At 50.0% G+C, this 23,621-nt stretch overlaps 1 protein-coding gene across 1 annotated transcript in view; it reads right to left on the bottom strand.

The window, feature by feature from the left end:
* Positions 1 to 23,621, bottom strand: part of ERICH6B (glutamate rich 6B) — a 66,119-nt gene that overhangs the window by 21,752 nt on the left and 20,746 nt on the right. The window contains exons 5-6 of the mRNA XM_030544853.1: positions 21,920 to 22,018; positions 14,363 to 14,430 (exon numbers count right to left, since the gene is read on the bottom strand). Coding sequence (XP_030400713.1) covers positions 14,363 to 14,430; positions 21,920 to 22,018 — 167 coding nt within the window. The remainder of the gene's footprint in view (positions 1 to 14,362; positions 14,431 to 21,919; positions 22,019 to 23,621) is intronic.

The raw sequence follows: 23,621 nt of genomic DNA, 5'->3' as shown, positions 1-23,621 counted from the left end.
CTGTTTGAAGTGCCTCAGGGAATCACACCTGACAGCTAAGTGCCCCATTTGCAAGGCTTTTAAGCCGAGAACAAAAAGGTGCGGGACTTTCACTTACCCCTCCACCTTGGGCGCCGAGCGATGTTCAAGCGGTGGGCAGAAGCACCTCCTCGGCACCGGACCCCGCCGGTACTACCAAGGCCTTTCGGCACCGGCCGTCGCCGGCACCGATGTCGACTCGGCACCGCTCCCTTCTTCCGAGGTCGAGAAAGCCTACGATTCCTGCTGGTGCCTGACGGCTCCCCGGCACGTGCCGTGGTTGAGCCCCCTGCTCCTGCTGCTTCCGTGCCACCTGCATCGCAGCCAGAGAGCTCGTCTAAGTTGGATTACCCGGCACCAACACCTGCAGAGGCACCGATGACATCGGCACCGTCGATTCCAGTCCCCCAGGGCCACTGAATCCGGTGCCTGGCAGCTCCCCGGCATGCTCCGTGGTAGAGCTTACTGCTCCTGCTGCTTCCGTGCCAACTGCACTGCAGCCAGAGAGCTCGTCTAAGACGGATCGCCCGGCACCGACGACGTCGGCACCGTCGATCCCGGTCCCACGAGGGCCGTAGAATCCGGTGCCTGACGGCTCCCCGGCACGCGCCGTGGTTGAGCTACTGCTCCTGCTGCTTCCGTGCCAGCGGCACCGCAGCCAGAGAGCTCGTCTAAGTCGGATCACCCGGCACTGACACCTGCTACGGCACCGATGACGTCGGCACCGTCGATCCCGGTCCCACAAGGGCCGTAGAATCCGGTGCCTGACGGCTCCCCGGCACGTGCCGTGGTTGAGCTACTGCTCCTGCTGCTTCCGTGCCAACGGCACCGCAGCCAGAGAGCTCGTCTAAGTCGGATCGCCCGGCACCGACACCTGCTACGGCACCGACGACGTCGGCACCGTCGATCCCGGTCCCACAAGGGCCGTAGAATCCAGTGCCTGACGGCTCCCCGGCACGCGCCGTGGTTGAGCTACTGCTCCTGCTGCTTCCGTGCCAACGGCACCGCAGCCAGAGGGCTAGTCTAAGTCGGATTGCCCGGCACCAACGCCTCTGAGGCACCGACAACGTCGGCACCGTCGATTCCAGTCCCACAAGGGCTATCGAATCCGGTGCCCGACGGCTCCCCGGCACGCGCCGTGGTTGAGCTTATTGCTCCTGCTGCTTCCGTGCTGATGGCACCGCAGCCAGACAGCTTATCTAACTCGGATCGCCCGGCACCGACACCTACCGAAGCTCTGACGACCTCGGTACCATTGATCCCGGTCCCACGAGGGCCGTCGAATCCGGTGCCTGACAGCTCCCCAGTATGCACTGTGGTTGAGCCTGCTGTTCCCTCCACGCCGGAGACGTTACCAACGGCGAGGGCTCTCAGTGCCATGACAGAGTCGATGCTGCCTGACCCCGGCACCGCCGGTGCGGGTAATACAGTCTCTTCAGGTGACCGTCCTCTGTCAGCACAGCAGAGCGGCACCGTTCATGATCACGGTCCCGCAGACACTCCAAGTCCTGTCGGCACGCCGGACACCACTGGCAGTCCCGGTGCTGTTTTCCTCATCGGTACTGGTCGCACTTGCTGCACCGGTCGGTATCCCGTTCGCCGACCCGCTATCGGCACCGTTCCAACTCCCGGCACCGCGGCAGGTGCCTTGACTCCTGTAGCCTCTCCCCGAGCCTCGAGATCTCGGTCGACCTCCCGGCACCGTTCTGGTTGCGGGTCTGGATCTCGTTCCAGGTACCGATACGCCTCCCGGTGCCGGTCCCCGGTGCCGAGTTGGGCAAGGTCCGAATGAGTCAGAGACTCTGCCTGTGCCTTCTTTTAGTATCTCCATGGCCGTCCGGACACGCATCCGTGTCATCCCATATGCGCAGATTTTATGCTCAGGACCACGATTCTCATATGATGGCCAGCGGGCGCCAGCCCCAAAGCCGAAAGAGGCTTGGCGAATGAACCTGCTTGGCCGCCAGGTGTACTCTGCAGAGGCCCTGCAGCTCTGGGTAGCAAAGCAACAAGCCTTGCTTAGCTGCGATAATTATAGCACCTGGGTGAAGGAGTTTCTCCCTCAGAACTCCCACCAGGAGTTCGCTGCCGTCTTGGAGGACGGGGGAAAGAAGGTTCCCAGAGCGTCCCTCCAGGCCTCGTTGGACGCAGCAGACTCTGCGGCCAGGACTCTGGCCTTGGGTGTCGCCATGAGGTGCATTTCATGGCTTCAGGTTTCATACCTCCGGCCGGAGCTGCAGTATGCCATTCAGGATTTACCCTTTGCTGGTAAAGGCCTCTTCGCGGCAGAGACAGCCCCAGGCTGCGAAGCCTGATGGACAATAGGGTCCTAATGCGCTCTCTCAGCATGCATACGCCAGCGACCAAACGCAGGCCTTTCTGGCCCCAGCTGCCATACTCTGTACCTAGCCAGAGGCAGAACTCTGGCAAACGGCAAGGCCAAGGTGGTCGCAGACGAACGTCAGGACCCCTAAAGAGCCAAAGTCAAGGTCCCTCGCAATTACCACTGGGACCGAAGACGAACCTTCCAAGGTTCGCCTGAGGGCGGTGTACCAGTCGCAGGCCGGGATCCCGATCCCGCTTTCTCCTGGCGTGGCCCCAGTTACTTTCAGATCGCTGGGTCCTGCGCACGATGGAGCATAGGTACCACCTTTAATTTGCTCCAGCCCTGTCCCCCTTCAGCGGACGAAAGGGGCAAGGGGTTTTACTCCCGTTATGCCCTAGTCCCCCACTCGAACGCAGGTCTCAGACCTTCCTGGTCCTGCACGGACTCAACCGGTTTAGGATAAGGTTGAAGTTCTGCATGGTATCCCTGGGAACCATTATTCCATCCTTGCCTCCTGGGGGCTACTATGCCGCCCTGGATATGAAGGACGCGTACTTTCGCAATGCCATCTTCCCTCCGCACAGGAGATGCCTCTGCTTTATAGCCAACTGTCAATACTCCTGGTTTGCGGCCATAGTCGCCGCCTACCGTCGCTGATGTCGGATATGCGCTTTTCCATATCTGGACGATTCGCTTATCCGAGGAGACTCTGAGACACAAACCACTCAGCGCGTGGGCATCGTCACGGTCTTATACACAGGTCAAGGCCTGATGATTACTATAGAGCAATCCACTCTGGTTCCCACGCAGAGGTTGGGCTTCCTAGGGGCTATCCTGGTCTCCTACCTAGCCGGAGCCTGCTTATCACAACTGCGGTTTTAGGCGATGGCAACAATCATCTGAGGTCTGAAGGCTTTCCCAACGACCTGGCTCGTTCTTGTCTCAGTCTCCTGGGTCCATGGTTGCCTGCAAGTTTGTAACCAAACACGCCAAGCTCCGCCTCCGTCCTCTCCAAGTCCGGCCCACCTCGGTGTACCGCCCGGACAGGGAGCCAATGGTCATGGTAGTCACCGTTCCCTCGAACACCTTAGGCTCCCTAGAGTGGTGGCTAACTCCCTCCTTGGTGTGGACAGGGATGCGGTTTCATCCGCCCCAGCCCTCACTGTCCCTGATGACGGACGCATCATCTCTCTGCTCGAGTGCTCATGGTCACCTCCGAGCTTAAGGCCCCAAAAATGAGAGTAGTCCGCCTGGCGTGCCAGGGGTTCCAGCGGCAGATGCGAGGCCGTTGTATCTCGGTGTTTACAGCCAACACAACGGCCATGTGCTTCATAAGTATCCAGGGAGGGACATAGTCCTCCCCCCTTTTTTGTCAGGAGGCCATCCATTTCTGGGTCTTTTGCATGGCACACTCGATGGAGCTGGCGACGTCCTTTCTCCCAGGCGTTCGGAACGTCTTAACTCTTTGACTCAGCAGGTCTTTCCTGTCTTACGAGTGATCACTCTGCCCCATGTGAGGCGTCCTGCTTTCCGGAAGTGGAGATGTTTCCTCACACAGACCTGTTCGCTCACCGCGAGAGCAGGAAATGCCAGGTGTTCTGCTCCTTCCAAGGTCTCTCCTCGGAATCGATCTTGGACGCGTTCCTTATGCCGTGGAAAGGCCAACTGCATTATGCCTTCCCACTGTTTCCACTGGTTCATTAGGTCCTGCTCAAACTCCGCAGGGGCAGAGCGCGCATCATCATGATCACTACAGAGTGGTCCAGGCAGCACTGATATACCATGTTGCTCGGCCTGTTAGTAACAGACCCAATTACCCTTCCACCCCACCCAGACCTCATCATTCAGGGCAACGACAGGCTTTGTCACTCGGACCTGCAGCCTCTTCGCCTCACAGTGGCTGCTGCGTACCTGAGTCGGGGGTGACAGGCAGCCTTCCACCTGGTCAACGTACCGGGCCAGGTGGAAGCGTTTCTTCTACAGCTGCAATACGCTCGATCTTGCTCCTGCTGAGGTCTCGATCCCCCTCTATTTGGCCTGCCTCTGGCCTTCAGCGGCAGGACCTGGCGGTATCATCGCTGAGGATACGCTCAGCAGCCATCTCTACCTTCCAGCAGGCTAAGGTGGACGTTCCGTGTACTCACGCTCTATGGGTTCGAGGCCCCTCAAGGGCTTGGAGCGCTTGCACCCTCGGGTGCGCCGCCCACCCCCAACCTGGGACCTCGACCTAGTCTTGGCCAGACGGGTCTCCGAGCTCAGAGCTCTTACGGTGGTTCCGCCGTACATTAGGTTTCACAAAGACAAGGTGCAGTTATGACCGCACCCGGCTTTCCTCCCTAAGGTGGTTTCGGCCTTTCATGTTACCCACAGCTCAACGCAATGGGCACAACCATTGCACTCCTTGGACATCTGTGGAGTGCTCGCATTATATTGTGCTGACAGAACCATTTCCTAAGGTGCCCCAGCTCTGTCCCGGTAGCGGGCCACAGGAAGGGCTTGCTTGTTTTCCTCTCAGAGGATCTCATCTTGGGTGATGGCGGACATCCCCACTTGTTATGATTTGGCTCATATTTCCCCAAGCCACATCACCGTGCATTCTACCAGGGCTCAGGCTTCATCTGCCGCCTTGCTGGCTCGTGTTTCTACCCACGAGATCTGTCGCGAAGCTCCATTGGTCCTCGGTCCATACCTTTGCTTCGCAGTATGCCCTGGTTCAACAGTCAAGAGAGGCTGTAGCCTCTGGCTCAGCAGTTTTCATTCTGCCACATTTCACTCCGACCCCACCGCCTTTGTAAGGCTTGGGATTCACCTAACTGGAATGGATATGAGCAATCACTCGAAGAAGAAAAGACGGTTACTCACCTTTGTAACTGTTGTTCTTCGAGATGTGTTGCTCATATCCATTCCACACCCGCCCTCCTTCCCCACTGTCGGAGTAGCCGGCAAGAAGGAACTGAGGAGCGGGTGGGCCGGCAGGAGTATATATCAAGCGCCATGGTGGCGCCACTCTAGGGGGCGACCTGCCGGCCCACTGAGTTGCTAGGGTAAAAGTTTTCCGACGAATGTGCACGCGCGGCGCACACACCTAACTGGAATGGATATGAGCAACACATCTCGAAGAACAACAGTTACAAAGGTGAGTAACCGTCTTTTCTCTGCTCAGTTGAAGAGCCCATTATTAAATATGTGTTCCCAAAATATTTTATAGGTACTTATAAACTATGATCAAGTCCTTTAACCTTCTATTTGTTCAGCTAAATAGATTGAGCTAATTGAATCTGTCACTATCAGACATGTTTTCTAAACCATTTATCATTCTCCTGGCTCTTCTCTGACCCTCTTCAAATTATCAACATCATTCTTGAATTGTGGACACCAGAACTGGACATGATATTCCAGCAGTGAACACATCAGTGCAAAATATAGAGGTAAATTAACTTCTCTATTCCTACTTGAGATTCCTCTGCTTATACATCCAAGGAGTGCATTAGTCTTTTTGGTTACAGCATCACACTAGGACCTCATGCTCAGCTGATTACCCACCACGATACCCAAATCTTTTTTGGAGTCACTACTTCCCAAGATCATGTCCCCCATCCTGTAAGTATGGTCTACATTCTTTGTTCCTAGAAAGAATAGTCTTTCAAGAAATTAGAACTGACAAGACAGACTGTGCACGGCTCTGGAAGAGTTGTTATCATCTATCTTACAAGTCTTGACCTTTAGATGAATATGTTAATGAAGTATTATTATTATTAGTGTATTGCCATTATGGTCTATAATGTTAATGTGTCTGCTCTGCAGGCAAACACAACCCATGTAATAAATCTTTTCAAAATTATTTGTTGAAATAAGTTACTGCCATGAACAGGAGACAGCTTTCAAAAATGATTTTCATATATACACATCATAAATGGACATTCCCTTTTGGTCTGTGTATTTCTTTGTTGAGCTTTAATCTCACAGCTCTTTTTAACAGCCAAGTTGGAACTATAAGATCCTGAAAGTAAGGGGGTGAAGAGAGAGTTGATATATCACAAATTGGAAGGAATCACTATCATTACAGCAGGGGAGCCCAACTTTGCCCAGCGGAGGGCTGTAACGGGAAGCTGACAGAAGAGTGAAGGCCACAGCTACAGTAAACTACATAGCACAGAGGCTACTGTTTAAGATGCAGCATTGCATGCTGAGACCAGAACCTCCATATTAATGATGAGGCTTCCTTGCACTGTGTGGGCCTTCTCGGGTTCCCTCCTCGGCCACCTCTGAACTAGACACAACGTAAACATTTAGACACAATGTAAACATCCAAACACAATCCCCTCCCCACCCCCCGGGCCCCAATTGAAATGCTGGTGGAAGTAGAAACAGAGGGTATGTCTACACTATGGTGTTATTCCGATTTTACATAAACCGGTTTTGTAAAACAGATTGTATAAAGTTGAGTTCACGCGGCCACACAAAGCACAATAATTCAGCGGTGTGCATCCATGTACCGAGGCTAGAGTCGATTTCTGGAGCATTGCACTGTGGGTAGCTATGCCTTAGCTATCCCATAGTTCCCGCAGTCTCCCCCGCCCATTGGAATTCTGTGTTGAGATCCCAGTGCATGATGGTGCAAAAACAGTGTCATGGGTGATTCTGGGTAAATGTCATCACTCATTCCTTCCTCCGTAAAAGCAACGGCATACAACCATTTCGGGCCCTTTTTCCCTGAATTGCACTGGCAGATGCCATAGCATGGCAACCATGGAGCCTGTTTTGCCTTTTGTCATTGTCACCGTATGTGTACTGGATGCCGCTGACAGAGGCGGTACTGCAGCGCTACACAGCAGCATTCATTTGCCTTTGCAAGGTAGCAGAGACGGTTACCAGTCGTTCTGTACAGTCTGCCGTGCCAGTGTAAATTGGTGATGAGATGACGGTTATCAGTTGTTCTGTACTGTCTGCTGCTGTCATGGATGCTCCTGGCTGGCCTTTGCTGAGGTCAGCCGGGGGCACAAAGACAAAAATGGGAGTGACTCCCAGAGTCATTCCCTCCTTTATGTTTTATCTAAAAATAGAGTCAGTCCTGCCTAAAATATGGGGCAAGTGTACTAGAGTACCGGAGAACACAGCCGTTCCATGTCAGATCCCGCAGAAATGATGAACTGCATGCCATTCTAGGGGGTGCCCCAGCAACAACCCCACCCGTTGCTTCCCTCCTCCCCCAACCCTCCTGGGCTACCGTTGCAGTGTCCCCCCATTTGTGTGATGAAGTAATAAAGAATGCAGTAATAAGTGTGGCAAAGTACCTGTCTCTCCTCTCCTAGCTCAGTCCTCCTCAGCCTTGGAGACACAGGCTTGGGCAAAGCAAAAGCCCTTCACAGTCGCGCAGGGTCTGGCTGATCCCTTCTCAGTCAGGCCCTTGTTCTGTTTTCCTCTCCTTCTGGAACTTCCGGGACCATGCTTGACGATTGTAGTATGGGGAACCCGGTCCAACAATTGGGTTGTAGTTGGCCGACCCTACTCTACTTCTCTCCTCCCCCCCCCCCCCCCGCTTCCCTTCCAGGGAGGGTTTAAAAAGGTCTCCAGCCATTGGGGCCAGCTGAAACTAATTAGCTCCCTGGTAACCCCTGTTCCAGCTGAACCTTATTCCTCCATGGTTGAGCCTTCTGGGACTAATTACTACCCCACTCTTGGTAGCTAAGTGTCCTGAGTTTGCCACATATCCCCCCCCCCGCTCAACACTATGGGGTTGGGCTACTTGGGTCGGAAAGCAGTGCACCCTCGACAGGCCATCCGCATTGCCATGTTGGGCTCCCGACCTGTGTCGTACCGTGAAGTGGAATGGTTGAAGCGATAGGAACCATCTCGTTACTCTCGCATTTTTGTCCTTGTTTTGGTGCATCCACTGCAACGGGGCATGGTCCGTGACCAGGGTAAACCTCCGTCTGAGTAGAAAGTAGTGGAGGCTTTCAACGGCCCATTTTACTGCCAAGCATTCCTTTTCCACTAGGCAGGAGCTTTCTACTGAGGAAGAGGACGTGGTGTTCGTCATCTCCGACCATTTGTGAAAGCACCGCCACCAGCCCTACTTCAGAGGCATCTGTTTGCAGGATAAACTCCTCCCTCCAGTCTGGGGCTATCAGTACGGGGTCTGTGCAGAGGGCCGTTCGCAGATCTGCAAAAGCGGCTTCGGCCTCAGCAGACCATTTTACTATATCTGGGCCCCGAGCCCTGGTCAGGTCCGTTAGTGGGCATGCCCTGGTGGCGAAGTGGGGAATGAAACGTCTATAGTACCCCACGAGTCCCAGGAATGCTCGGACCTGTTTTTTCCGGAGTGGTCGGGGCCATTTCTGTATGGCGTCTAGCTTGTTGAGTTGGGGGCTCACCACGCCCCTCCCCACAATATATCCAAGGTATTTGGCCTCAGCCAATCCGATCGAACATTTGGAGGGATTCGCAGTCAGTCCGGCCTTTCTCAGGGTATCCAGGACTGCCTCTACCTTTCTTAGGTGCGTCTCCCAGTCGGGGCTATATATGATGACGTCATCAAGATAGGCAGCAGCGTACTCCCCATGGGACCGTAACAGTTTGTCCATCAGCCGCTGGAAGATAGCGGGGGCCCCATGCAATCCAAAAGGAAGAACAGTATACTGATATAGACCTTCTGGGGTTGCAAAGGCCATCTTCTCCTTGTCGGCTTTAGCCAGGGGGATCTGCCAATAGCCCTTAGTAAGATCAAGGGTAGACATGAAACGGGCTTTTCCCAGTTTGTCAATCAGCTCATCTATCCTGGGTAAAGGGTAGGCGTCAAATCGGGACACCTCGTTTAGCTTGCGGAAGTCATCGCAGAACCTCATACTGCTGTCTGGCTTAGGCACTAAAACCACGGGACTGACCATTGACTCTGAGACTCTTCAATGACTCCTAAGGCCAGCATCTTCCTGACCTCTTTCGTAATCTCTTCTCTCTTGGCCTCCGGGAGCTGGTATGGCTTAACGTGCACCTTCACTCCAGGTTCTGTGAAGATGTGATGGTGAACCTCAGTAGTCCTGCCTAGCTTTTCTGAGAACACATCTTGGTTGCGTTTGATCAGGCTGACCACTTCGGATCATTGTTCCGGGATCAGCTCCGGGGATATTCCTACCAGGTTGGACTGATCGCCTTTAGGGGATGGTGCCTCCAGCGCAGCTACCAGAGCTTCTCTATCCCGCCAAGGTTTCAGCAGATTTATATGGTAGATCTGCTCCTGCTTCCGGCGACCTGGCTGCCGGACCTTATAGTCAACTTCTCCTACGGCTTCGATTACCTCATAGGGCCCCTGCCGTCTGGCCAGGAGCTTGCTCTCCGCCGTGGGTATGAGCACCATCACCCGGTCCCCCACCTGGAACTGTCCCACTGTCAGTCGAGTTTCCTCTTTCTCCTGCTAGTGTAGGCATCAGGTACCGTGTCAGGATCCTCGTCCCCCTCCTTTTATCTGCCCTCTGTTCCCTCCGAGTCTTCCTGGACTTCCCCGGTGGGGAGAACACATCCTGGCTAAACTCGTGGAAGGTGGGGAGAGGGTCCCCAGTCTGGGCCACCCTTTGAGTCCCAGAGTCCTTCTTTCCTTCTCTCTCGTCCCCGGGGAGTAGGCCATCAAACCCCGGGAAGTCTCGTCCGATAAGGACAGGGTAAGGGAGTTTCGGGACGACTCCCACTGTCAACTCAGCGGGGTTCCCTAGAACTTCTATGCGTACGGGGATGGTCGGGTAATAGCTGATATCCCTATGTACACAGGATATTCCCAAGCGCTTGGCCTGGGATAGTTGGCCCGGCCTGACCAGCTTCCCTGAGACCAGTGTGACTGCACTTCCCGAGTCTATTAAAGCTGTGGTCTATATACCATTCAGCTTAACGGGCCTAGTGTACCTATGGGGGACCATCGCAACCCCGACTAGACTTATTAGCTCGCATTGTCCCCCTATATCTCCCAGTTCACACTGCATGGGCTCTCCTAGATTAGGGCATTGGGCAGCAATATGCCCTAATTCACCACAGGCATGACAGCGGTACCCACCTCGGGGCAGCCCCCTATTTTTCGGGCTGCTGGGCTTTATCCCCTGAGCCTTTCTTCTCCAGTCTCTCCGGGACCGCCGGCGGCTCTTCCGCCTCCTGCCTCCCCTCCATTTTCCGGCCTGGAGCTGGGGCAAACCGGGGCCTCGGTGCAGAGGCTGGTCTCCGATACTGGCGCCTTCCTCCCTCGGGGGTCTGAGAAAGTTCTTGGGCTGCCAAATGCCCCTCCACAAGAGCAACTAGATCCTCATAAGAGGAGGGATCATTTTGGCGGACCCACCCCCGTATGTCCGACGGCAACTCTCTTATGTACCTGTCCAATACTAGGGTTTCTACTACCTTCTCCGGCCCATGGGACTCGGGGCGGAGCCACTTCCGCGCAAGGTGTATCAAATCAAATAGCTGGGACCTCGGTGGTTTGTCCTCCCAGTACTTCCACTCGTGGAAGCGCTGGGCCCTTATGGCTGGCGTCACGCCTGCCCTCGCCAGGATTTCCACCTTCAGCCGAGGGTAATCCATAGCTGCTTCTGCGGTCATGTCGAAGTAGGCTTTCTGGGCCTCCCCACACAGGAATGGAGCCAGCAGACCTGCCCACTGGTCTTGGGGCCAGGCCTCCCGCAGTGCCGTCCTCTCGAACGCGAGGAGATACGCCTCTATATCGTCATCCGTTGTCATCTTCTGTAAGTAGTTGCTTGCCTGTAGCGGCCGGGTCCCCTGGGCCGCGTGTGTCATCGTAGTCAGGACCTTCAACTGGTTCACTACCTCGGTCAGGGTGGCTCGATCCTGGGCCGCCTGGCTCATCAGCAGCTGGTTGGTCTCCTGTTGCACCCGCACGGAATCTCGCTGGGCCGCCACCTGTACTCAGGTAGCCTCCTGCTGAGCCGCGGTGGCCTGCATCAACGCCTTCAGCACAACCTCCATTTCCTCCCCCCCAAAAAAAAAATTTCTCTCCCTTTTTTTTTTTTTTTTTTTTAAATTTTACCTTGCCCTGTGATGGCTTGCCACCGAGCCACACTCATTAGTACATCCCACTCCTGACACCACGTGTGGCAAAGTACCTGTCTCTCCTCTCCTAGCTCAGTTCTCCTCAGCCTTGGAGACACAGGCTTGGGCAAAGCAAAAGCCCTTCACAGTCGCGCAGGGTCTGGCTGATCCCTTCTCAGTCAGGCCCTTGTTCTGTTTTCCTCTCCTTCTGGGCAGAGTGCAACCTGCCTTGCAAGAAAAGTTTTTAGAGTTCAGCTGCCTCTACTCACTGGCAGCTACTCTACTTCTCTCCTCCCCCCCCCCCCCGCTTCCCTGCCAGGGAGGGTTTAAAAAGGTCTCCAGCCATTGGGGCCAGCTGAAACTAATTAGCTCCCTGGTAACCCCTGTTCCAGCTGAACCTTATTCCTCCATGGTTGAGCCTTCTGGGACTAATTACTACCCCACTCTTGGTAGGTAAGTGTCCTGAATTTGCCACATAAGAAACACTGACTTTTTAGTGAGATAAAATGAGGGGGAGGCAGCCTCCAGCTGCTATGATAGTCCAGGCAGGACATTAAACGGTGGGGGAGAGAGGAGCCCAGCATTCCACTGCTGTGATAGTCCAGGCAGTACAGAATCTTTTCTTTAGACATGAAAGGAAGGGGGCTGATGGAACTCAGCCCCCAGTTGCTATGATGAGGACGGTTACCAGCCGTTCTGTACCATCTGCTGGGAGTCACCTGAGGCCAGCCAGGAGCACTCACGGGATGATGATGAGGATGGCTATCAGTCATTCTGCACTGTACCATCTGCCACTGGGGAAGGGAGAGGAGAGGATGCTGCTGTTCAGTGCCGCAGCACCGCGTCTACCAGCAGCATGCAGTAGTCATACGGTGACATTGAAAAAAGTCAAGAAAAGAGTTTTTCCCTTTTCTTTCACGAAAGAGGAGGGGGGGTAAATTGATGAGATATACCCTGAACTACCCCGGACAATGTGTTTGACCCTACAGGCATTGGGAGCTCAGCCAAGAGTGCAAATAATTTTCGGAGACTGCGGGGACTGTGGGATAGCTGGAGTCCTCAGTACCCCCACCCCTCCATGAGTGTCCATTTGATTCTTTGGCTTTCAGTTATGCTTGTCACACAGCACTGTGCTGTGGACTCTGTTCATAGCCTGGAGATTTTTTTCAAATGCTTTGTCATTTTGTCTTTTGTAATGGAGCTCTGATAGAACTCATTTGTCTCCCCATATGGTGATCAGATCCAGTATCTCCCGTACGGTCTATGCTGGAGCTCTTTTTGGATTTGGGACTGCATCGCCACCCGTGCTGATCAGAGCTCCAAGCTGGGCAAATAGGAAATGAAATTCAAAAGTTCGCGGGGCTTTTCCTGTCTACTTGGCCAGTGCATCCGAGTTCAGATTGCTTTCCAGAGTAGTCAAAATGGTGCACTGTGGGATACTGCCCAGAGGCCAATACCATCAATTTGCGGCCACACTAACCCTAATCCGACATGGCAATACTGATTTCAGCGCTACTCTTGTCGGGGAGAAGTACAGAAACCGATTTAAAGAGCCCTTTATATCGATATAAAGGGCCTCGTTGTGTGGACGGGTGCAGGGTTAAATCAGTTTAATGCTGCTAAATTTGGTTTAAATGCGTAGTGTAGACCAGGCCAGAGAGATAACCAACTAGCCCTCTTTCTTGTCTTTATTTTTAACTGAGTGATGGCTAAGCACATAACACTGCAAAGGAGGAAAATAAGATTGTTTGAAAGGCTGAAATACCAGAGGGTCTGACATCCGTCTCCTTTTAAGCGTGGCTTCACTCTGAGAAGCTGCAAAACCAGCAGGAGGATAAGGAAGACAATTTGACACATTACACACCCACATGTTTTGCATCAGGTCACCATGGCTCAAGAGCCATCTGCTATCTGAGTCAGTAACATCTACTCTTTCCTTTTCTTGTCAAACTGCTCCTGTTGTTTTGATGGTCAAATGTAAATCTCTCTTAAAGGGAATAGCATTTGCCTCTTCAGCAATTTTTGGTCTATTGGCAGGAAAGCAAAGCTAACTTCCTTTCCCCTGGACACTACTCTCAGTTTCAGGAGTGTCAAAACATCCCAAGAGAGCACTTTTCCAGAAGCTAGATGTCTTTTCTGAAAGGCATCTCATCACAGACCTGACAAATCTTACACTACCTGACTGGAAATATAACCACATGGTATTAGTGGGGTTAGGGAAAACAAGCCCTGCCTAAAATCCTCTCTGTTACTGAAGATTCCTTAGAATAGACCTACTTTTGGTGTAACTCCATGGAGATCAATGGAGTTATACCAGTGATGAATTTGGCCCTCTGTTTCTATGTGTCAGGAGCAAGGAATTTTCCACGAGCTTCCCTCCAGTTTTCATCGAGGAGCTGCCTTCCTTTGTCCCTCTTTGCTCTGAGAGAATTTAGTACTTGTCAAAGGTGGTAAAGTGATGCCTCACAGGACACTATTTATCCACAAACAACACTGCAACCTACCCTCAAAGCCTACCCACAAAAGAAAGCAAAAATAAGCATGCCTTGACCTTAACCGGAAGGGACAGAACCTCTGTGTGGGTGGAGATCATTCAGTTTTAATGCTCATTCAGTTGTCAGCTCCCCTCTGAGGTGAGACTGATAAAAAAGTTGCCCGAGTGAGAGAAGGTTTTTTTACATAAATATGTATCCAGCACAGACTGGACTGAGCTCCACCCACCCACTTCACACAGGCCACAGCTCCATCCTCAGTTGATGTAATGTTGTCACAGCCCCATCCTCGGCTGATGTAAATTGGCAGAGCTCCACCAAGTGAAAACTCGCCAATTGACACCAGTTTACACCAGTTGGCTGTGAGTCTCTACCAGCACATGTTGGGTGTGGAATGGTGATCTACAGGCGAAAGGTTCCATTGTCCAGTACCACTCCCTTGAGCCATGCAGCTTTCTCTTTATGAATGACTGGTGTATTCATTTAATTTCTCCATGGGCCTTACCTCATGTAGGAACAGGGTAGTTATTTTCAGGTCATCACGAATGGCCTCTTCTGAATCAAGCCCCTGGGCTTTTTGTATGAACAAACAAAGACGTGAATTAGCCTTCACTGACTGTGTAGAAATGTTTTGACATTTGCATCAACTGTCAATTCACCCACAGAGGTGCTGGAATCAAAAATTTCAAACCTGACTACCTACAGTAGGCTCCCACATCTATTCTTAGGCAGCTCAACATAAGCGGCCTAAATTTTGATGGTGCTGAAGAGCTTCTGTTGATTTCTATAGCCTGTCGGTGCTTGGTGCTTCAGCTCATTTAAATCCATATGTAGCCACCTAAATGTAAGTGCTTTGGTTTTCAGCTATGGTGTCCAACTCCAGGCATGTTAACTGGGCCTGATTTTCAAAAAGTGGAGAACACCGTCCTTTTGAAAAATCATCCCTCCCCCACTTTAACAAAGTCCCTTGTCACATGGATTTAGAAGCCTAATTTTTAGGAACCCAGGTGTGGACATTTTGACCTTGGTGAGTAACATATAAGGAAACATTGCAAAGAGGGTGTAATAATTTATATGCACTTATGAATTTTGGTGTATAATATAGAAGAGGGATTATAAAAGTGTTTCATAGTAATAAACTGTATATTAGACTGCAAGAATTAATGAAAATGACTTATTACAGTATAATAAAAATGTCTCATTATGGCAGGTTATAAACCTCTCTATATTATAATTTTTAAGAGCACGATGATGCACAGAAAAATAAGAACTATAAAATCTGTGTCAAGAACAAAAATAATTTAGAAGCAACTTTACCCAGATTATTAAATAGCTATGATAACATCCAAATGTCACTCACTAGTGCCTCTCTGCCAGGCTTTTAGAAACTGGAGAGAGGGTGGATACTTTATATGCATTCTCAGCTAATTTCAAGACATAATTTCCCACATTAAGGCAGAGTAGTTCAAGTGTGGCCCATGAAACCTTACACTACTGCCTATCACCACCATCATCTTTAATACAACATCCCAGATTAAGGAAATGTGGCTTCTCAGATCCAGATGGAGAGTTCCATTGCAGTGAATCCATAGGTAGAGACAGCAGACAGGATGATATGAACACATCCCACCCACAGACAGAGGAACCTGGGACTAGAACTCGTTTTCCTTTAACTCTTCCCAAAAGGCCTCTACCAAAGGAAAACTCTGGGAACTGCTATGGGCAGCATGTCACCTAGCTTCACTCTAGGCCAGCCACTAAAGAACAGCATCACTTACTCCCAGTATACTACTTCATACTGGGCCATGCAATCTGTTGGGGCCACATCTTTGTATTGAAGATGAGGAGGGCAACAGTGCGGTGTTTTTATACTACGGTAATTAATGGGAGCCCCTGAGCAGACTTTGGGTTCTCTGAATAAAGTGTCAAACTCCTGTATGTTCTGCATGCTCCCTGTAGCTTCAGCAAGTAATGCATTAAAAAGACAATATCCAAACAAACCTAGGGGATCAGAGGAAATCCATAAAAGCCAAATCCCCCTCTCAGAAACAGTGGCCTCCCTAAATACCTATATTAGAGGTAAAATAACTCTGAAACACACCTACTGGTGTAATCCAGGAGCATACATGTTACGCTATATGCAGACATTTTATATGTATATCCTTTGTGAGTGGATGCATGCCCTGGCAGTGCCTGTATTTCGGAAAGAGCACATTTTATGGAAATCAAGTTGTATACCCTCAACCTTGCTTATATCATCCTGTTTACCATCATTGCAAAGTAGTGTTCAGATAGAACCAGCTCCTGACCAGCTTATTATTCATGGTTACATGAATAATGGCGTAGGAGGCGGAAAGAACATAAATAAAATTGGCTTCACTAGGTTATTTGAACCTATATTATTCACAGCAGCTTTTCCCCTAGTAAATTAAAACAAACATGCATGCACAGGCTCTAACCATCCAACGTGCAAGGACCTCTTTTGGGACAAAGGCTCAACTTCTTCACTGGAGGAACCTGTACCTATTTACCTGGGTGCTTTTTGTAGAATTGGTTTAAAACCATATGTCTTGGCTGCGTAGCCAATCTGAGCAGTACACACTAGCATTCCTACGTCAGACCTCATTTTCTTCATGGTATAAGAAATGAGCATCAGGGATCCGGCTATTACAAGATAATCACATCCCTGGGGAAATTACTGGGCCCATGTATCTATGTTCCACAGATCATGATAATCTCATTGGGGTCGGTTAGCCACCAGGAAAGCTTGTTAAAGCAGCATGGCTTGTCAAGTCCTTGTCATTCAGAATGCTTACCAGGCTGTCCTAGTTTATAAGGCTCTCTGAGTCCCATGAACTTCCTCAGTTGGCATTTTGCACCAAGGTTTATAACACAGACACCATGTTTATCTCCTAAAATCTATAATTTTTAATCTAAAAAAATGTAATAATTTAAAGAATGTGAGACCCAATCCTGTTCTTATTTGCACCAGTGCCATTCTGAACTGATTTCACTGGAGTTACTGCTGATTTACATGGATGCAGGAGAAGAATCAGGCGCTCTTTAAGACTGACTGATCCCACAAAGAAGGGATCTCTGCAGGGTATAATGTGTATACAGAGAAAAAACAAGTAGTGACTTGTGAAAAACAGAATGAATCTTTCCTCCCTGCACCTATTATTAGTAATTATTTCTATTATGGAAGAGCCCAAAGGCTCCAATCAAGATCAGGTCTCCTGTGTGCTAGGCGCTATATAATCGCAGAGGAAGACAGGGTTCTCTCCTGAAGACCTTACTATGCAAATAGACAAGACAGAGAAAACCAATATACAAAGTTCAAACAACGTGTCTGGGATGATGTCTTGTGCTGCTAGGTACATGCCTTGTTAGTTACAAACCTTCCCCCTCCCTCTCTCCAGGTGCCACAGCCAGCCTGCTGTCCCAATGTGTTGTCCTTCTGTACAACTCAGATATGGTGTGTAAGAGAAGAAGGAAAGAGATGGCAAAGATTAAAGCAATATAACCCCCCCACAAAAGTCAAACAATCCCCCTACAAACCTTGATTATTGGCTCTTTAGGGCAGGGACTAGTTTTTTCGTTCTGTGTTTGCACAGAGCCTAGCACAATGGGGTCCTGGTCCATGACAAAGGCTCCTAAGCATCACTGTCAAATTAATAATCCATAATAATGATGAATCTTGAGGGGGGGTTCCTTCTGAGCCCACGAGAGCCAAATTGACATACCAGTGGTCTGGTTACTCCTCGTATTCCAGCACCATGTGGTATGGATAGGGCCTCACCAAATTCATGGTTCATTTTGGTCAATTTCATGGTCATAGGAGTTTAAAATTTGTAAATTTCATGGTGTTGTAATTGTAGGGGTTCTGACTCAAAAAGGAGTTGTGGGGGGGTTGTAAGGTTATTGTAAGGGGGTTTGCGGTACTGCTACCCTTACTTCTGAGTTGCTGCTGGCAGGGCGCTGCCTTCTGAGCCGAGTGCCTGGCCAACAGTCGCCGCTCTCCAATTGCCCAGCTCTGAAGGCAGCACAGAGGTAAGGGCGGCAATACTCTGACCCTCTTACAATAACCTTGTTACCCCTCTGCAACTCACTTTTGGGTCAGGACCCCCAATTTGAGAAAGGTTGGCCTTCCCCCTAAAATCTGTATAGAATCATAGAAGATTAGAGTTGGAAGAGATCACAGAAGGTTATAGTCAAACCCCCTGCTCAAAGCAGGACCAACCACAGCTAAATAATCCTAGCCAGGGCTTTGTCAAGCTGGGCCTTAAAAAAACCTCTAAGGATGGAGATTCCACCACCTCCTAGGTAACCCATTCCAGTGCTTCACCAACCTCCTAGTGAAAAAGTTTTTCCTAATATCCAACTTAGATCTCCCCCACTGCAATTTGAGACCATTGCTCCTTGTTCTGTCATCTGCCACGACCGAGAACAGCCAAGCTCCATCTTCTTTGGACCCCGCCTTCAGGTAGTTGAAGGCTGCTATCAAATCCCTCCTCACTAGTCTCTTCTGCAGACTAAATATGCCCAGTTTCCTCAGCCTCTCCTCATAAGTCTTGTGTCCTAGCCCTCTAATCATTTTTTTTGCCCTTCACTGGACTCTCTCCAGTTTGTCCACATTCTTTCTGTAGTGGATGGCCCAAAACTGGACGCAATACTCCAGATGTGCCCTCACCAGTGCCGAATAGAGGGGAATAATCACTTCCCTCAATCTGCTGGCAGTGCTCCTACAAATGCAACCCAATATGGACTCTGCACTTGTCCTTGTTGAACCTCATCAGATTTCTTTTAGCTCAATCCTCCAATTTGTCTAGGTCACTCTGGACCCTATCCCTACCCTCCAGTGTATCTATCTCTCTCCACAGTTTATTATAATCTGTGAACTTGCTGAGGGTGCAGTCCATCCCCTCATCCAGCTCATTAATGAAGATGTTGAACAAAACTGGCCCCAGGACAGACCCCTGGGGCACTCCGCTTGGTACCAGCTGCCAACTAGACATCGAGCCATTGATCACTACCCATTGAGCCCAACAATCTAGCCAGCTTTCTATCCACCTTATAGTCCATTCATCCAATCCATACTTCTTTAACTTGCTCGCAAGAATACTGTGGGATATCATATCAAAAGCTTTGCTAAAGTCAAGATATATCATGTTCACCACTTTTCCCCATATCCACAGAGCCAGTTATCTCGTCATAGATGGCAATCAAGTATAGTATAGTTAAAAGCACACAAAATACCAGATGTCGCAGGAGGAGACCAGATTTTTAAGGTCTGTGATGCATTTGTCATGGCCATGAATTTGGTAGGGCTCTAGGTATGGAGTAACAGCTTCTCTCTGCTGACTGATTGTGCTGTGACGCTAACAAGAGTCCCATGCCCTGCCCTGGTTCCTTGGCTTTTACTGAGACACAGCACAGGGTTTCCATCTCCTTTGGGCTAGAAGGAAGCTTCCACCCACAAGTCCCCAAACCTCTCAACACCAGTACTGGACACGAGCCTTGTTGTCTCCCCCTCTCCCCTGCTCTTCCACCTGGCAAGCAGAGCAGTTTGGGGCAAGAGAGGGAGGGAAAAGTCACACACTAAATTTTTGCCTTAAAATGCAAGGGCCCAGTTAGCTGCCTATGGGCTGTCACCAAGGCAACATCAGAGTCTTTCAAGTATCAGAGGGGTAGCCGTGTTAGTCTGGATCTGTAAAAGCAGCAAAGAATCCTGTGGCACCTTATAGACTAACAGACGTTTTGGAGCATGAGCTTTCGTGGGTGAATACTCACTTCCTCAGATGCATGTAGTGGAAATTTCCAGGGGCAGGTATATATATGCTAGCAAGCAAGCTAGAGATAACGAGGTCAGTTCAATCAGGGAGGATGAGGCCCTGTTCTAGCAGTTGAGGTGTGAAAACCAAGGGAGGAGAAACTGGTTCTGTAGTTGGCAAGCCATTCACAGTCTTTGTTCAATCCTGAGCTGATGGTGTCAAATTTGCAGATGAACTGAAGCTCAGCAGTTTCTCTTTGAAGTCTGGTCCTGAAGTTTTTTTGCTGCAGGATGGCCACCTTAAGGTCTGCTATCGTGTGGCCAGGGAAACCCCTGGTTGGTCTCTGTCTAACCCCTCAGACAGAGACCAACACCTACAAAATCTCCACCAAGCATTCTCAAAACTACAATACCCACATGAGGAAATAAGGAAACAGATCAACAGAGCCAGACGTGTACCCAGAAGCCTCCTACTGCAAGACAAACCCAAGAAAGAAACCAACAGGACTCCACTGGCCATCACATACAGCCCCCAGCTAAAACCCCTCCAACACATCAGTGCCTACCTTCAATCATTTAAAAAGTTCTGACCTTTCCCCCACCTGTTTCTTATTCACTAAATGCAAATTATGCACTCGTAAATAGTCTTTAGACCATATAAGCAGCTGCTCAACACGGACTCCCCCCTCCCCCCTCTCCTCAAGCAAACAGCTGTGAACATTTCAAAGCAATTCCCCTGCCTCTGCTCGCTCGTTTGCTGGAGCAAAGAGCAGCTGTGTTTGTTTTTTAGCTAAGTAGCTACGGGAGATCGGAGTTCAGCCATTCTTCCGGTTTGTTGTGGACAAGAATTCTGGGATACCTCCTAATACCCTGGAGGCCAATAAAAGCACTTTTGGTGTCCACACTTGATGACCAGCGCTGCATCACCAGCGCTGGAATCGCTACACCCCAGGCAGACCAGGTGTACAGCCAGCGCTGCAAAGCTGGCCGTGCTTTGCAAGTGTGGACACAGAGTGAGTTGCAGCGCTGTAACCCCATCACCAGCGCTGCAACTCTCCAGTGTAGCCAGGCCCTTATTACTCTCTTTTCATTCTCCTTTTCCTCTTCCCCTCATGCCCAATGGCTCCTCCTCCCTCCCCACATAGTCTTTCCTTCCCACTGTTTTTCTTTCATCCCCTCTCCGCTCAGATTTATTGTCTACTTTCTGACTCCCCCACATTCTCCTTTTCAGTTTTCTCCTCCCCCCAGTCCAAGCTTTTTCTCACCTTTCATGGCGACTGCAGATTTCTACTCCTCCAATAGGACTCCCGCACCCTCCCATAGGATGGGAATGTGGGACTCACTGGTGAAATTGGGGAGGGAGGCCACATGTTGCTAAGTGTTTCATGGTGAGATTGGGGCAGGGCATGGTAGGCTGCCTCCTTCAAACATTCAGACAGGATCAGGGGAGGTGGCGTGATCCAGTGCCCAGATGGAAGCCACAGTCTGAGACTGTGAATGGACAGCAGCTGTCTGTGGACTGACCCTCTCAAACAGACTAGAGAGATGGTCCATGCTGTGCAGGGATGCAGGGCCTCTTGATGCTTCTCACAGAGACAGGTCTGCCTGGAAGGTCTAATACATTTTGACTCTTGCTACTTTAGTTGCCTCAATAGCCTCCTACAGCAGTGAGTTCCATATGTTCCTTATACTTTCTAGTTAAAAGTATTTCCTGTTATCCTTTTAATTCCATGGAGCATCCCATGTGGCTGTATTGTGGAAAAGGCCTGGGAGTACGGAGGCTGATGGGACAGGTACAGATGGGAGATGAGGGAAGCTGAAAGATGACTGTGTGGTTAGAAGGGAAAGGGCGAAATGTTATATCATCAAATGGGCAAGCCCAAAGTAACATCTACCTCATTCAAATCCCCACCCATGAGCCAGCACCCTCCTGCCAAAGTGCCAACCCCCCTCTCCCTTTGGTTGCTGCCCTGGACAATATTCCTGGGCAGGGTGATTTATCCCCCATTACTACGGAGCGTTAGGCATCTCTCCTTTATAGCAACAAAGCTGGGATTTTCAAAGGAGACTAGTTCAACAGGCGTTGGGCACTCAACAGCCTTAAAAATCCCACTTTAATTTACAGTGACCAGGATTATTCATAGACTCCCAGGCCAGTCCGACCTCCTGTATAACACAGGCCATAGAACTTCCCCAACATAGTTTCTTTTGAACTAGAGCCTCTCTTTTAGAAAAAGATCCAATCTTGATTTAAAAACTGCCCCTGATGGAGTCTCCACAAGCACACCCTACCTTCATCTTTGGATTTTGTTTGTTTAGTTTCTTCGCTGCCTTCTTCAGACTCTTGTGTCTCAATTTCTTCACCTATGTCAGTAAAGAGTACCACAACGCCTGAAACATAAAAGCAGAGTTCGTGTTATGAGTTGGTGGACTGGCTGTGCTGAATAGATGAAGCTAATCCTTAACCAGAGCCATGTGGTATGTGGCCAGAACTCTTGTCCCACATACAAACATTATATTGGAATAGGATGATGATCCATCTAGTTTGGTTTCCCAGCCCTAGAAATGTTTGAATTGGGTTGGGTGCTTCAGGGGAAGGAGAAAATCCCCAACTTTGTACCTGGGTAACATAGGCTCGGGAACTAGGGGCATGGCAGATGCTGCAGGCAGCATCCCCAGGTTTCACTGTGAAAAGTTTGCTGGTGCTCAGAATGGAGCTAGTGTTATTTCGCGATTCTTGAGAATCCTGGAGATGTGCTGCACCTGTGTGGTGTGAGCGGGAATCATGCTTTTTCACACTGCTTTTGAACACACGTCATTTACAGTTTCTTTAGCTGGCTTTCTGCACCCCCCAGCACCACTACCTGGGTAACCATGAATCATTAGGTACCATGGGTGGAAGTTACTTCCCAATCTCAGCTGGGGATCATTTATGTCCCTAAGCATAAAAATGGATAACATAGCTTTGTTAGTATAAAATCGGATTGTGACTCATGCATCTGTTGGTGCCAACTGTTAGAGGACAGAGACGATGCACAGAGTTTTACAGGGATCCCCTGGGTTGGACAGATGCATATTAATTCACCAAAGTTTGGCATGTTTGGTCTCTACTGAGAGCCAGTTGCTCATAATTGGTTGCCATAAATGATTGGTTGCCATAATCATTGCAAAATGTATGTACAGGTAATATTTAGGGAGTTCTATTTCTATATTAAAAGTTATGTTCTTAAGGCAGTGACATGTCTCAGACAGTCCCTTTTGAGGCAGTGGGTAACCGAAGCTTATCTCCCTGTCTGGCCATTGTGCATTGTGCTCATAACAATTTAGGCCTATTTGCATATTGAGCCAGACGCTGATTAAGAGATTGGGAAATCTACAAGTAAAGAGTACACAGGAAAAAAACAACCAGCAGGGGGGCTGTCCTGCTTATGAAAAAGGACAATGGATTGTTCTGATATATCTGGGACTGCTAATAGACACCCTGAAGCTTGACTCACGAATGGACAATCCCGGCCTAGCCTGGCTGTAAAATGCTAGAAGAATTTTGGGTGAGCCTCGCTCTATAAGGGTATGTCTACAATACAGGATTATTCCGATTTTACATAAACCGGTTTTGTAAAACAGATTGTATAAAGTCGAGTGCACATGGCCACACTAAGCACATTAATTCGGCGGTGTGCGTGCATGGTCCGAGGCTAGCGTCGATTTCCGGAGCGTAGCACTGTGGGTAGCTATTCTGTAGCTATCCCATAGTTCCCGCAGTCTCCACCACCCCTTGGAATTCTGGGTTGAGATCCCAGTGCCTGACGGGGCAAAAATCATTGTCGCGGGTGGTTCTGGGTAAATGTAGTCACTCATTCCTTCCTCCGGGAAAACAACGGCAGACAATCATTTTGTGCCCTTTTTCCCTGGATTGCCCTGGCAGATGCCATAGCACGGCAACCATGGAGCCCGTTCAGCTTTTTTTTTACTGTCATCGTATGTGTACTGGATG

Source organism: Gopherus evgoodei, chromosome 1 (genome assembly GCF_007399415.2).
Source record: "Gopherus evgoodei ecotype Sinaloan lineage chromosome 1, rGopEvg1_v1.p, whole genome shotgun sequence".
Lineage (NCBI taxonomy): Eukaryota > Metazoa > Chordata > Testudines > Testudinidae > Gopherus > Gopherus evgoodei.
The sequence above is the reverse complement of the archived record's forward strand: the minus strand, read 5'-3'. Positions and strand labels throughout refer to the sequence as shown.